The sequence below is a fragment of the Bos javanicus genome, chromosome 18, assembly GCF_032452875.1.
Source record: "Bos javanicus breed banteng chromosome 18, ARS-OSU_banteng_1.0, whole genome shotgun sequence".
NCBI classification, from domain to species: Eukaryota; Metazoa; Chordata; class Mammalia; order Artiodactyla; family Bovidae; genus Bos; species Bos javanicus.
Window position 1 is genome coordinate 54,963,068 of NC_083885.1, and position 16,449 is coordinate 54,979,516.

Sequence of the window (16,449 nt, forward strand, 5' to 3'; positions counted from 1 at the left end):
AGCCCGAGCTCCAGAGCCCGTGCTCTGCAACAAGAGAAGCCACCGCGGTGAGAAGCCCGTGCACTGCAATGAAGAGTAGCCCCCGCTTACCACAACTAGAGAAAGGCCACACACAGCAACGAAGACCTGTCGCCATCAAAAATAAATATTTAAAAGCAAAACAGAAAAACCCTCTGAGCAACTACGACCATTGTCCCTCACCACAGCCAGACATTAGGAATAGATTTCAGCCATTCAGCCTCATTCACTGCCAGTCTGATCGTTACATTCACATGACGTCGCATTGATGTGAGAGACGGTCTTTTTCACTTTAGTTTAACAGCCAGAGCACACATCTTCAGTCAATCATATAAAAACACCCTAGTAAGCGTAACCGGCCTGTTCCCAGATCCCGCATCTCTGTCCCTTGTTTAGCGCTTTCCCACGTCTCATTTTCTACCTCTGCCCCGCCACCTCCTCACTCACTACACTCAAACTGCTACTCTGTTCCTTGAAGTCATCAAGCTCGCTCCAGCCTCTGTCTTGCTGGTGCTGCAGTTCTCTTCCTCTCTTGAGCTTCTGTCGCTCTGCTCCTCACTTTGTTCAGTCTCTGCTGAAATGTCCCGTGATGGAGAGGGATGTGTGTCACCAGATCTACAGAAGACTTGCCGCACACCTCTGGGGAGTGCTGTCTGCAGGCAGCCTTCAGTGGTCAAATCAGAATCAGGGATGTCCCTAGCTTCAGAGAGACCTACCTTGCCCGAGCTCACGCCCTCCCCCAGGACAGTCCATATGCAAGAATTGACCACAGGCAGATTTAAAGACCCAGCTGTTTCAACCCAAGTGAGACAACTCGGAAGAGCTGGGTCAAGAGCGCCTGTGGACTCCGCTGAGATTGTTGAGCTTGCACCATTGTTCAGCTTCTCCCTCTGCTCAATCCTAGCTCCTTCCCAAGTATGCATCCCAAGGATACAGCTTGATAAACCTCCTTTATGCTCTCCTCCACTCTCAGACAAGGGAGAAACCCTGGGAACCCAACTGGAGACAGCTCGTCTCTAAGTGCCCTTTCTGACCTTTTCAGTAAATTAAGCCACCCTTGTGCCTTCCCTCCAATTCTCTTGGTATACCCACGCCACTTCCTCAAAGTACTCATCCCAGTCTGAACTTCTCTTAAATGATCATTTTTGTCTTCTTCCCTCACATCAGACTGTAAGCTCCAAGAAAGTAAAGACTTTAAACTATCTCCAGGACCTAGAATAATCCCAGGCTCATAGTGCGAACATGGACTGTCCACTGGGGCTTCCCTGGAAGCTCAGCTGGTAAAGAATCCACCTGCAATGCAGGAGACCCTGGTTCGATTCCTGAGTTGGCAAGATCCCCTGGAGAAGGGATAGGCTACCCACTCCAGTATTCTTGCCTGGAGAATCCCATGGATGGAGGAGCCTGGCGGGCTACCATCCATAGGGTTGTGAAGAGTCAGACTCGACTGAAGCAACTTAGCCAGCCACATGGGGCTATATAAATTTAACAAGTAATTCGTAAAATCAATAATGTATCAAGAAAATGTTATTAACTTACTGAAATAAAAATAAAATGACGCCCAGATTCTCAGCCTCACCACATCTAATACTCAATAGCGACACATAGCTGGTGGCTACCGTATTGGATGGTGCAGCAACTCTAGAGTATTTCCATTATCACCGGGAGATCCCATTGGCTTGTGGGGCTCTAGACTACAAGCTTCTTGAGGTCAAGTAACTTATCCTTGCTCTATTCCCATCACTTGGAACAGTGCCAGGCACATATCAGGGACTCAGCAAGTATTATGTTTAAGCAGGTGCAGGAATGATTGGATGGGTGAATCGATGAGTGTAGAGATGGGCTGTGATGGGTAAGACAGGAGGTTAAAGTCACCTGTTAAATGGGATATGGACAACATCACTTCTCTGCTCCGTACCCTCCAAGGTCCTCAAAATAGCCTCTAAAAATGCATACTTGCATGAGTTGACTCCTGATCCACTCAGACCCCAAACCATCTACCCCTCTCCAGTCACCCTGGTCTCCTTGCAATTCCTCCAGAACTCCAGGTGCAATTCCTGCCTCAGAGCCTTTGCTTTTGCACTCTGTCATGTCTGAATTGCCCTTTCCCAGACGTGCCCCCAGGGCTCCATAAACTCCCTGATGTGCCTACACAGAATGCAACCCTTCCCCACCTCCAGAACCTTCTCATCCTTCAACCCATTTCTGCTCCTTTTGCTCCACATCTCATCACCTTCTAACATTCTAGATATGATTATATTTACTCATTTATTTTGTTCTATGTCTATCTCCTCATATTATAATGGAAGCTTCTTGAATCTAGAGTTCAGGGCTATTTTATTCACTGTTATAGCCTCATTTTTCCTCATGCTTGGAAAAATGTCTGGCACATAGCAGGCACTTCAGACGTTGCTGCTGAATACATTAAAGGTGGAAGGGGGAAAGAAAGAAAGGAAGGAATGAAGAAAATAAAAGAAAAAACATAAAATAGTCTTGGGATAGTGAAGAATGGCAAAACAGCATGGCCGCAGCGAACTTAGGAAACATTATTCTGATTCCACTTTTTAAAATTTAAATTAAAATTTTCTAAAAGGAGACTATTATTGAACTAGGCGAGGCATTCTCCAGGTCTATTCTTAGGACTTTAAAGGTGCAAAAGAGGGACTTCCCAGGTGGATAAGGGGGCGTCCCAGGTGGCTCAGTGGTAAAAGAAATCTGTCTCCCAATGCAGGAGACTCAGGAGACTCCTGTTCGAACCCTCAGTTGGGAAGATCCCCTGGAGAAGGAAATGGCAACCCACTCCAGTATTCTCACCTGGAAAATCCCATGGACAGAGGAGCCTGGCGGGCTACAGTCCATTGGGTCACAAAGAACTGGAGACGACTGAAGTGACTGAGCACACACCCAGAGGATAGGACTCCACGCTCCCAGTGCAGGAGACCCAGGTTCGATCCCCAGTCAGGAAACCAGATCCCACACGCTGCAACTAAAGATCTTTCATGCCTCAACTAAGACCTGGCTTGCCAATTAATTAAGAATAAATAATTGAAGGAGGTTTCAAATGAGCTCTTTATTTGGAGGACCTTGGGATTACCAAAGGCAGAGGTAAGAAGGAATATATCTTTCCAATTTCTAATGCAGATCAGGGTCAGGGGATGAGGGAGAGAACTGACTTCCAGTCTAACAGAGGGACTATCTCTGTACGGCCCAGGGCAGACCGATGCAGAGGCAGGGGGCTTCCAGGAATGGCTTCGTGGAGACCTGGCTGAGCCAAGGATTTGGAGGTGTCCATCCTCTCTCTCTTTGCATGATGTCGTTTCAAGGGGAGCTAATCCCCTGGGGGATCAGCTTGCTCTAAACCTTGATAATCCAGATTTGTGATTTAATTCGGTGACCAGAGTATCTGACACAAGGAGAAGGAAGTCGGGGGCTAGAGAGATGAAAAGATACTGTGCTTCCAGGAAATCAAGTTGGGCAGGGGTGGGGTGGGGGGGTAGGTTCACGTGGATGCCTCTTTAATTAACCCTTTCCAAACTCAGTCTCATCAAGAACCCTGTTTCTAGCCTCATGATGGACGTGCCTTCTTAGACCAAGAGGAAGAAACTGAGGGGATTCAAGGCAGCTGAAGTAAGAAGGGGGAAAGGTAGACGCTGTGTTGAACTTTCTGAATCAAACAGGAGAAAAGACTATTTTCACCCAGAGGAAGTGGGAGAAGAGACCCTGCCAGGTTGGAAGGATTTAGGATTACGAGCTGAAAGATGTCATTAGTCTTTCTTTGGGATTTGGGGGAGTGGCAAGGAGACCCCAGTACTGTTCACACAGACCTCTTCCTCCTTAATCTAGTTCCAGGGATGTAACACCACCCCATCTGGCCAAAGCTATCGTTTCTAGGCTACCCTCAATCCACACCGCTGCAATACCAGTCTCCACCCACCCGCCCACCCTCTCTCTCTGGAGGGCCCGTGGGGCACGTGGTCCTCCCCTCCACCACGACTTGATCCACGTTGAGCGGGTGGAGAGAGGCTGGGGATCCCAGGACCTCCTCAACGAGACATCATCTTCACAAACTCTGCAGAAACAAAATTTATGGTGAGGCAGAATAGGCATTTGTGTGGTTTTTTTTTTTAATTGTTGAAGAACAGTTGATTTATGGAGAAGGTCGTGGCAACCCTCTCCAGTATTTGTGCCTGGAGAATCCCCATGGGCAGGGGAGCCTGGCGGGCTCCAGTCCATGGGGTCACAAAGAGTCAGACACGAGTGAAGCGACTTAGCAAGCACACACACAGCTGATTTACAATGTTAATTTCAGGTGTACAGCAAAGTGATTCAACTATACACACAGATATATTCATTCTTTTTCAGATTCTTTACCCATACAGGTTATTCCAGAATACTGAGTAGAGTTCGCTGTGCTCTACAGTAGGTCCTTAGTATTTATCTCTTTCATATATATTATATATATTAGTGTGTGATTAATCCCAAGCTCCAGATTTTCCCTCCCCCACCAAGAGAGGCACCTGTTTGTAAGAGCAGCTGTCATTAATTTTTTCAGCCCTTACTACATGTCAGAAACCACAAGATCTTTGGGAAATGAACGACTTGATCCCTCTACACCTCGATTTCTGCTATTTACCTTATAAGATCTTACAGATGGTTTAACACTATAATGCTTAGAAGACACAGTCAGAGTTCAATAATTAGTCATTGTGAGTCTCTGATTTCATCTTTTCAACCAATCTGGGAGAGTTAAATACCATTTAACAGATAAGCAAGCTGAGGCTGGTGAGGTTGGCCAGTGTGCCTGGGACCATGTAGATGGCGAGTGGAGAACCCTGGAAGGGACCCAGGTTGTACCTGACTTTGCTTCGACTCAATGTCAGGGGAGCTTATTGGTCCCACCCAGGTCTCAAGGCTCATCTGTCCTTCTCTTGCCTGTAGTTGACCCGAGGGTCTAGTTCCTCAAAAATTCTACCTCTTCCAGATTTTTCATTGATGTCTACTATGGGGCATCATGGGTGCATTTGAATAGCAAACTAAGAATTTTAGACTTTTGCCTTATAGGCAGCAGTCAGATGCTGAAATTTTTGCACCAGAGAATGTCACAGTGAGACCCTGGCATGCCCTACTTGCATCTCCCACAGAAATGACCCCCATCCCTTCCTCTTAAGCCTCCAATCTTTCTTATTTATTCAATCACTCAATGTGTGTGTCCTCAGTCACTCAGTCGTGTCTGGCTCTTTCGTGACCCCATGGACTGTACCCAGCAGGCTCCTCTGGCAAGAATTTTCCAGTCCAGAATACTGGAGCAGGTTGCCATTTCCTCCTCCAGGAGTCTTCCTGATGCAGGGATAGAACCTGCGTCTCCCACGTCTCCTGCATCGGCAGGCAGGTTCTTTACCACTAGGACCACCCGGAAAGCCCAATCACTCAATACACGTGTTGAACTCTGTGCCAGGAACTGTGGTATAATGATGAACCATTTCGTCTGTGGCCTCAGAAGGAAACAGGTAATCAACGATTGGAAGCTATCATGATGTCATGTGTCAGCATCACCGCAGAGGCGGCCGTGGGTGTTATGGGAGCTCAGGGATGCCAAGCCTGGCAAGAAAGATAGGGAGGGGGCACCATCCAGGGGCATAACTGAGGCTTAACCAGTGAAAAGATGAAGGCTGCTCCAGACAGCACACAAGCAGAGGAGTCTGCAGTGCACAATTTCTTTTAGCTTTTCGCTAAAACTTTGGGAGAAAGGCGTCATCCTTACCCCCATTTTGCAGATGTGAAATCCGACACTGAAGGAGAGAAAGTGACTGGGATAAGACCACATCATTAGTAAAAGATGATCCTCAGCTTGAACCCCATGAATCTGACCCCAGCGTCCCAGCAACAAACCAGTCCACCCTCCTTTGGATGGGAGTTTCTGTTCCTATGACAAAGGTGCCCAGGAAACAAGGAAGGGATGGGAAAGGTGGAGTCAGAATCGGCTTCTGGACAGGCTGTTCCAAGGAGTGGCCAAGTGCAGATATTAATCAAGGAGAGGTGAGAGGCATGAGCTTTTGGAAATGACATGGGGAGAAAGTGAGGCAACAAACAGTTCCAAAATCTAACGCTGCCTCCTCCAACTTCAAACTGAGGGAGAATGAGAAGGAATGGCTAACTTGGAAAAAAAATCACCCCGGGGAGATAGGGGTATCTCCCCTAGGGGTGTCTGTTCCCACACAGCGTCACCTTCAAAGTCGACGGTGCCATCTCCATTAATGTCGGCTTCCTGGACCACCTCGGAGATCTCCTGGGACGTGAGCTTGTCTCCCAAGAGCCTCTGCATGGCTTGCTGCAGCTCCCCCAGCGTGATCTCCCCGTCTCCGTTGGCATCAAACTGAAGCGGAGCACAGGGAACAGTATTAACCACAACAACTACAATAATAATAGTGTTTATTGATCACTTCCTGTGAGTCAAGAACTCAGCTAAAGATAAACAGCAAGGACCCGCTGTACAGCACAAGGAACTAACTCAATATCTTGTAATAACCTATAATGGAAGAGAATGTTTTTAAAAAGAACGTATATATATATATACATATTTGTATAAGGTGGCTCAGATGGTAAAGAATCCACCTGAGGTTCAGGACACCTGGGTTCAATCCCTGGGGCAGGAAGATCCCCTGGAGGAGGGCATGGCTACCCACTCCAGTATTCTTGTCTGGGAAATCCCATGGACCGAGGAGCCTGGCAGGCTACAGTCCATGGGGTCGCAGAGTCAGACTCACTGAGCAACAAACACACTCTAATTGAATGACCTGACTGTTTACAGAAACTAACACAACATTGTAAATCAATGATACTGCAATAAAAATTTTTAAAAAGAGAGAGAGAGAGGCATTTCCTGGTGGTTCCAGGGGTTAGGACTTGGTGTTTGGGGCTCAATCCCTGCTGGAAAAACTAAGATCCCTCAACTTGTGGCCCAAAATAACACTCAGTTAAGAGGTTTGGTACATCATCTGCTAAATGTCAGCTCCTTAAAGGCAGGTTCAAGGACTCTTGTTCCCTGCTCCATGCTTACCCCTTGGGACGCTGCACACCTTTTTTAAAAAAAATTTTGGCTACATCGCACTGCCTGCAGGACTTGGGTTCCCCGACCAGATGGCGCAGGTCGGGGTGGAAGCGCAGAGTAATGACCACCGGACCACCAGCGAAGTCCCTGCACACCTTTAACCTACTAGAAAGTCTTAGAATGTCAGTCCTATGTCCAAACATGTCTGGGAGCCAACTGTCCTCCGGCTACACCGATGCTAACAGGGTTCAAACCACAACGCTCTCCTGCCGGGACCATGGCCAACAGCCTCCTCTCTGGTTCCAGCTGCCGCTGTGGTCCTACATAATCTGTTCTCTTCCCATCAGAATTTGACATTCAAGTTCATTTAAAACACCAGTCAGGGACTTCCCTGGTGATCCGGTGGTTAGGACTCCACTCTTCCACTGCAGGGGGCATGGGTTCGATCCCCGGTCAGGCACTAAGAGCCCAGGTGCCACGTGGTGTGGCAAAAAAATAATAAAAATTATTAAAAACAAGAAATACCAACTGGTTAGTCCCTCCCTAGCTTAAATCCTCCAGTGGCTTCCTATCCCACCCAGAAGAAAATCCTGCCACCGCTGCACAACAGGCACCTCCTATGGGATGGGGACCTGCCTTCAGCACCTCTGAGACTTTGTTTATCTCATCCTCCTCTCTCTCCAGCTCCTGCCTCTCCAAATAGGACAGGCTTCCTGCTCTTCCTCAGACACGCCCTCCTGCCTTTCAGCATCCCTACCTGCTGCTTCCTAATCCTGAGATCTGATTTCCCCTAGAGCAGTGCACTGTCCGGAAGAAATACAGGAACCTTGCAGGTAATTTCAAATTCTTCCAGCAGCCATCCCGCCACCACACACATTTTAAGGGAACAAGTGGAATTTTTTATAATTGATTTTACTTTAAAATATCATTTCAGCATGTAATCAATTTAAAAAGTATTAACAGGGCCTTCCCTGGTGGTCCAGTGGTTAAGACACTGAGCTCCTACCGCAGGGGGCCTGGGTTTGAGCCCTGGCTGGGAACTAAGATCCCACTTGCCCCACAGAATGGCCAAGTAAATAAATAAAACATCTTTTTAAATTTATTAATGAGCTATTTTACATTCTTGGTTTTTTTTTCTGGCATTAAACCATTTTATTGATGGGCTTCAGAGAAGGCTGGGAGGACAATGAAATCAGATGTTTTTCTCCCATTTGGAATCTCCCCAGCTTCATAGTTGCTGAAAAGCTGTTATATTCTTTCAGTGCTGTATTTCATAAGACTTAGTATAACACCATACTGAATTCTATGTCCTTAGCATGGCTAGTTAACATACCCAGCTCCCGAGGACGCTTAATCTAAAACACTAAACCTTAACCCAGCGTGTATTTCACACTCAGCGCACACCTCAATTCAGACACCAAATGTTGCAAGAAATACCTGATTTGTGTTTAAGTTTGGTGAAATTCATAGTTGAGAAAGTAGATTGGCACACCCAGTTGTTCCAAATCAAAGTTTTCCAATAATTGCTTTGAGTATTCATTTTCAGATTTAAATGAACTGAAATTATATTCCATTGACTACAAATAGAAATGAACTTAATAGAAATTAACCAAAATTAAATACAGTTATATATATGCATATGGACATATCGCAAGTCTCACTCATTGGCAGGTGGGTTCTTTACCGCTGAGCCACTAGGCTTTTGTCCCCCATTAATGACTAATCATAGACCCCTGGGGTCTCCTTCCACCACCTCCAACATTAGGAAACTCACTTCCTTGAAAGCGTCTCGCATCTCCTGGACACCAATCATCCCAGCCGTTTCTGCAAGCAATTTGGGGGTCATCAGCTCCACAAAGTCGTCAAAATCTACACGGCCACCCACTGGGGACAAAAGAGGCAGGTCTAGTGAGACTTTGTACGCCCCGAACCTTCCATTCCCTCACTTTGCCCTTCAACTCTGTTCAGGAAACAGATCTGCTCCAATCTCTCTGCCTTCTAAGAGCTCCCTCTTTCAGCCAACTCAAGCCCTCTTGATCTTCTCATCTGAACAGGAGCGGGCCGTACAGTGGAAGTAACTACCTATTGATGCGACCTTAGGAAAAATCTCTTGATTGGTTCAGATCTAGGCTCCCTCATCTGCAGATCTGGAGAAGAGAGAGTATGAATTAAATGAGCACCAAATCCCTTCCAGAGGCGAATCTCCTTGAATTCGGTCTTGTTTACAGCAACATGCTCAGATGCAAGCCCAGGAGCAATCTTGTCAATCACAAAATCAACTCTGGTCTCCACCTAAAGACCCATCTTTTTGTTACATTACTCAGCAACATTAGGCTCCAACTCCAAGTGTGTTTTCGGGATCAAATACAGGTCCAATCCTGCACTCCACTGATGAATCTTAGTGGTGATAGCAATGACCTATATTTAATCAGCATTTACTGGAGGCTAAGCCTTTACCTGTATTAACATATTTATCCCTTCCTTTCTACAGTCTCACTAGGTAAGGAGTGATAACATCTTCACTGCGTGGATGGGGAAACTGAGATTCAAGATTGGGGGCTAACTCCGCTTCTCATAATGACTGCAACTAGTAAACAACACAACTGAGACTTGAACCCAAATCTATCTTAAAAATCACCCTTTTAGCCACTTCAAATGCTGCCTCTCTAGGTACAGTCGGAGCTGTTTTCTTCCAGACGTCTAGCCCTGCTTCCCTCCTCCCCATCTCCAACTCTACCCTCAACCTCCATACCCTTCCTAACTTCACTCTTAACCCTCCCCCAAAGCCCGGTCATTCCTCCCACCCCCAAGCCTCACAGTTCATCCGGATCTGCTGGCCCAGTTCAATCAGTTCCATCTCTGTGGGCATGTAACCCATTGTCCTCATAAGATTCCCCAAATCCTTACAAGAGATGAACCCATCTCGGTCCTTGTCAAACTCAAGAAATGCTTCCCGGAGCTCTGAAAGTTAAGAGACAAGAACTTAGGGGCAACTTGAAACAGTCACTGGGGAAAAGGAGCATCCCTTGAAACTGTCAATGAGGCACCAACTCAAGACTCCTCAAAAAAGAATACATCGTAAAAATGTCCAAAAGGAGAGATATAGGAAGTGTGTTAGCAAGAGGACTAATTCCCGAGACCACTAAATGATAGCACTGAAGTCCTTCACATTGTTGGGTGAAGTAATGAGAAATCAAAACCACCAAAAAAAAAAAAAAAAAGAACAATTTTGGACTCATCCTTAAAACTCAGGCATCATTCATGGGTCTCTGAGACACTTGGGGGTCAGGATGGCTTCTGAACACTTTGGGAAGTACTTAAACTGCCCCAAAATCACAGTTGAGTGGGAAGTGAGAGTGATGTACAATTTTTGCATCGAGGGATTTATACCGAAATGTACAAAGGAACAGAGGGCAGGTGAATGGGTGGATGGTGATATGAGGATGTCTGGGGGAGAAAGTGTTACCTTCAATCTCATCTGGTCCCAGTGGTCTTTCCTAGAAAGGAATGCAGGGGGTTGGGGCAGGATTTGGAAAGAGAATCAGAGATCCATATTCACTTCTCCAAACACGTCTCATCCTCATCCTTCCCTGGTTCTTCCCCCTTCTCCCTCCCCTCCACCCTTCTTACCTTCCTTCTCCCACCTCCTGACTCCCCTTCCCTGGCTATTTCCTCTCTTCCATCCTTGAACCTTGGTCTTTCTTCTCCTGCCTTTCCCCAGTGGACATCCATCCCATTGTGCCAAAACAGATCCTGGAGGCCATGGAATCCAATCTCCTCCTCCAGATGAGAAGAAGTCAGACTTAGAATCAGTTAACATATTCAGAGTGCTAACTGTGCCAGGCTTCCAAAAGCATTTCATTTAAACTTCAGAACCACCCTGTGAGGTTGAGCCAAATACCATTCCCATCTTAAGAGCAAGCTGAGGAACAGAGAGGTTAAGGAACCTGTCTGAGTTCACACAGCTCATAAGTGGCTGGGTGAGAATCCCTTGGTGTAAGAGCTTGTGTTCAGTGGCTCCCAGGCAGGATGAGCACAGCCAGCATGACCAATTTCTGAAACCCTTTCATATTGCCACTAGCCACACCAGGACATACCTGAATCACCTCCCCAGGGAAATTCCATCAACCCCTGGCCTCTTTCACCCCCCATACCTCCCTTTACCCTTGGAGACTTTTTCCCACCCTCTCTTTTTTAGTATCCCCTTCCCCCCTCCAGCTGGGGCTTCCCTAGCAGCTCAGAAGGTAATCTGTCCACAATGCAGGAGACCCAGATTCAATCCCTGGGTCGGGAAGATCCCCTGGAGAAGAGAATGGCAACCCACTCCAGTATTCCTGTCTGGAGAATTCCATGGACAGAGGAGCCTGCCGGGCTACAGTTCATGGGTCGCAAAGAGTCAGACATGACAGAGCGACTAACACTTTCACTTTCCCCCCAGTTCGGTTCAGTTCAGTCGCTCAGTCGTGTCTGACTCTTTGCGACCCCATGAATCACAGCATGCCAGGCCTCCCTGTCCATCACCAACTCCCAGAGTTCACCCAAACTCATGTGCATTGAGTCGGTGATGCCATCCAGCCATGTCATCCTCTGTCATCCCCTTCTCCTCCTGCCCCCAATCCATCCCAGCATCAGGGTCTTTTCCAATGAGTCAACTCTTCATATGAGGTGGCCAAAGTATTGGAGTTTCAGCCTCAGCATCAGTCCTTCCAATGAACACCCAGGACTGGTCTCCTTTAGGATGGACTGGGTGGATCTCCTTGCAGTCCAAGGAACTCTCAAGAATCTTCTCCAACACCACACTTAGTCTTAAAGACTAACAGTGAAAAACATGCCCATTGGAATCAAACGGTTCTGGCCCTGCCATTTACTAATTGTCAAAGCTTAAAGCAACCTACTTCATGACTCACAGCCTTACCTTCCACATCTATAAAATGGGAATGAAGGTATTACGGACCTCATGAGTCATTGATTGTGAGGATTAAATAATATCAAGAATACAAAACACTTTGCACAAGTTTGGGCACACAGCAATGACTTAGGTGGCAACTACAGACTTCCCTGGTGATCCAGTGGCTAAGACTCCGTGATGTCAATGCATGGGGGCCAGATTTGATCCCTGGTCAGGGAACTAGATCCCACATGCTACAACTAAGACCCAGCACAAATTAAAAAATGATAAACGGCAGCTACTGTTATCCCCACCACCATCGTCACTGGCATCACTATGGTGTCCATAGAAAAGAATGATGTTGGTCAACAGTGACGTCACCCCAGTTCCCCTTTTGTCTCCTCTTTCATCTTCCACCTTTCGGTCCTGACTTCTGATTTCACCCTCCCTTCCCTGACCCACATGTCCCCACCATGCTGCCTGGGATTCTTTAACCTTCTCAGTTCATGCTCTACCCCCCTTCCCTTCTTCCACCGTACCGGTCACAGCCCTTCTCTTCCCGGCATCCCAGCTCCCTCTGCCCTTCCCACCGTCCTTCCCCATTGCCCCCAGCCTCACCCGCTGTTTCTCCGCGATGCCTTTTCTTAGGAAGATGCAGGCAGGGCCCATGGGAAACTGCATGGACGGTGTCAAGGTGGAACTCATCAGGCTCCAATCTCAAGACGCCGCCCCCACCCCCAACTTCGGGTCCCCCTTTGGTGGCTCAGCCTCCTTTGCTTCTCCGCCAGTCCTCGGCCAAGTCTGCCTGCCTCTCCCCCGGTCACCCTGGCTCCCTAGGGGCTGTGACAGCTGGGTGGGAAATCTCTTCTCAAGTTGGGGAGGGATCACAGCTGTTCCTGCCTCCCCATCTGGCTTGAGGGAGACTGGAGGTTGGGGCGAGGGAGCCAGTGTCAGGCTTTGACCTTTTATCCCCAGAATAGAATTGGAAGGATGGTTTCAAAAATGAGGATTAGGGCAGAGGGCATCCATTCATACAACGTTCCAGCAGGCATGTGGCGTGATCGGCCTAAGCCTGGCCTCTGCTGGCCTCTATGCAAGTGAGGATGGAGAGCACACGGCCCCTGGCTTCCAGGAGCTCTGGAGTAAGCCAGGAACGTGAGTAAATGAGCAGAATGTGAACATCACGTGACAGCCTGACTTTGGGAATAGGCATGTATAGCGGCCGGTTCAGTTGCCAAGTCGCGTCCAACTCTTCGAGACCCCCATGGACTGCAGCACGCCAGGCTTTCCTGTCCCTCACCGTCTCCCCGAGTTTGCCCAAGTTCATGTCCGTTGAATCGGTGATGCCATCCAATCATCTCATCCTCTGTTGCCCTCTTCACCTTCTGCCCCCAACCTTTCCCAGCACCAGGGTCTTTTCCAGTGAGCCAGGAGGGTGGTGTTTGCCCTTCCTCTGCTCATCTCTTCCCTTCCTTGCTTCCTGAACATTTCAGGGCAGGAGGAGCAAGGTAGGCATCCACGCTGACGTGGGTAGTCAGAGGCCAAGACTTCCCTGGTGGGGGAATTTAAGACCCTGGGTTTCCACTGCAGGGGGCACAGTTTCGATCCTTTTTTGGGGAACTGAGATCCCAAGTGCCACGTGGTGTAGACAAAAATAAATAAATAAAAGTGGGTGGGTTTGCAGGCGATAAGGATTGCATGGCCCAGAGTGTTGGGGCCTGGGAAGGTGAGGATGAACCCATGGAAGAGCAGCCTGGTGCGGGATACTGGAGCATGAACTGGGTGACAAGGTTTATCTACACGCGGGTATCACATCACCTAGGGTAAAGGTTTGCACTGTGAGCAGAGTGAAGATATCCACTCATGGAGGTGGCGTGTGCAGGGTGTTGAAGCCAGATCATGGCGAGAAAGGCGTCCCCACAGGAGCAGATAGCAAAGGAGAAGGGAGATTGGTTACACACGGGATTATACTAAGGATAATAGGAATCGGGTTTGTCGCTGCTGGAAAAGGGAGTTTTTAATACAGAAAGGAAAAAGGTAGAACAAGCTCTATGGTGTTGGATTGGAACTGGAGGCACTGTTATACACTCATGGACTTCAATATATAGGAAGGGATACACAAATAAACAGCTTTCCCAGGTGGCACGCTAGTCGTAAAACATGCCTGCGTTCCAAAGCAGAAGAATGTAAGAGACTCAGTTACGACCCCTGGGTCGGGAAGATCCCCCTGGAGGAAGGCACCACAACTCACTCCACTAATCTTGCCTGGAGAATCCCCACAGACAAAGGAGCCTGGTGGGCTACAGTCTATGGGGTCGCACAGAGTCGCGTACGACTGAAGCAACTCAGCACGCACACATACAAATAAACACAGACATGTCTGTGTGTGTAGGAACTCGGGAACATATATTCTCTAGCTAAGAGGACGCACCCTAGTATTAATGAACACCTCTAGCTTCCAGACCTTGACCATTCTTCACCAAACAGCTACCAAGACTCCTGGAAGCAATGGCTGATTTCAGGTCTGGGGCAAGACAAGTATTATAAGATGAGCCTAAAATTTATGTCTTCTTGCGCCGTAAAGCAGGAATGTGCTCAAAGAGTTATGGGGGCATGCCAAAAGAACACAAGGGCTTCCCTGGCGGCTCAGTGGTAAAGAAACTGCCTGCCACTGCAGGAGACTCAGGTTCGATCCCGACTGGAGACGGAAATGGCAACCTACTCCAGGATTCTTGCCTGGAGAATCCCATGGACAGACAAGCTTGGTGGACTACAGTCCATGGGGTCTCAAAAGAGTTGGACACGACTTAGTGACTAAACAACAAAAGAAGCTTGAAGAAGCGCCACTGGCCATTTGATGGGCAATTTGAAAATCAAAATAATAACAAACTATATCAGATAAATAGGGAACCAGGAGTCTGTACAAATATCAAAAGTTTGATAACACATGGATAGCTTAAGGCACCTCCACTCAAAATACTGGGCTTCCCAGGTGGCACTAGTGGTGAAGAAGCCTCCTGCCAATGCAGGAGACAAAGAGACATGGGTTTGATCTCTGGGTTGGGAAGATCCCCTGGAGGGCATGGCAACCCACTCCAGTATTCTTGCCTGGAGAATCCCCATGGACAGAGAAGTCTGGCAGGCTACAGTCCATTAAGGTAGCAAAGAGTCAGATGTGACTGAAGCGACTTATCACACACACACGTACAAAGTACTAATTTCAAAAGAGAGTCACTTTATAATGGGGGATACTTTCTTAAATAGTTAAAATGAAGGTCATCAGTAATGTAGCAAATCAAAATGATGCATTCCAACTCATATGCAATTATGATGAGTTTTTCTTCCTTCAAACCTCCCTGACTGCCCGCCCGCCGACTCTCCCCAGAGCCCAGCTCTAAGCATCTTCTCCCGATGGGTTCCAATGATTTTTAGGAGGAATTGGGTGTCATCAGAACATGGTCTCCACCACTCCCCTCAGCTCCAGGGTCATCTCTTCAGGGTCCGGGTACTCCAACGTGATCTTTTCACCCCTAGACCTTACCAGGTCCCTTCTCTGCCCGTGAGATAAGGTTCCCCACCCTGTAGCAGCACACGGGGCTCGCCGCCAGGCACTACAGTTGGGGGCTGAGTGCAGACTGCCCAGGCCAAACCCTGGCCCTCCACTCCCTCGATGGTAGACCTGGGGCAAATAACTCACATCCTGTGCCTCAGTGTTCTCATCTGCTTAATGGGGATAATGAAAGCATCTCCCTAGCAGGGGTTTCATAAGGGTCACTAGTGAGTGAGAAGATCCCTGCCCAGCCCTGGCAGAGGGACACGGGCAGTCATGGGTGCTTGAGGAGTGTGTTTACGGGAGCCCTGCAGGGGTGTGGGGTGGGGGGGAAGTGTCCTTGGTCCCAGTTTCCTCAGAAAGACCCTGTTCCGTGCCTAAGGGAACCTCAGGACTCCACGCAGGGATGGTCACTGGGATCCCCAGACATACAATATTTAACACTTAGTATTTTACTTAAACATGATAAATATAGAGGTACATTAATTTGCCAATGCTTTAAGGTAGAACTCTTAACTACAAGAAACAAACCCCATTTGTACAGTGGTGTGATCACAATGGAATTTAGTTATTTTTTTTCTTCCATCCCCACCCCACCCCCATGACAAGAAGGTCCAGTTAGGCAGCTGCCGCCCTCGGTTCACTGGTTAACGGTTGTCAGGGCGACTTTCTCTGTGACGCTCCTGGCTTGTTCCTCATGATCACAAAGTGGCAGCCCCAGCTCCAGCCATCACACCCACGGTTGCACGTGCATGTGGGCTCAGTTGCTGCGTCGTGTCCGACACTTTGCAACCCTGTGGACTGTAGCCCGCCAGGCACCTCTGTCCAGGGGATTCTCCAGGCAAGACTACTGGAGTGGGTTGCCATTTTCTTCTCCAGGTGACCTTCCCGATTCAGGGATCAAACCCAAGTTCTCCAGCACTGGCAGGTGGATTCTTTACTGTT

At 48.1% G+C, this 16,449-nt stretch overlaps 1 protein-coding gene across 1 annotated transcript; it reads right to left on the bottom strand.

Annotated features, from left to right (window-relative positions):
* Positions 1-3,527: 3,527 nt before the first annotated feature.
* On the bottom strand, positions 3,528-12,742 carry CABP5 (calcium binding protein 5). Its single transcript, XM_061388857.1, has 6 exons — positions 12,573-12,742; positions 10,533-10,563; positions 9,884-10,027; positions 8,841-8,950; positions 6,244-6,391; positions 3,528-4,087 (listed from the first exon to the last, which is right to left on the bottom strand). Exons 1-6 carry the CDS (start codon positions 12,657-12,659, stop codon positions 4,062-4,064), a joined length of 546 nt encoding a protein of 181 aa, XP_061244841.1. The 5' UTR covers positions 12,660-12,742; the 3' UTR covers positions 3,528-4,061.
* Positions 12,743-16,449: the final 3,707 nt, after the last annotated feature.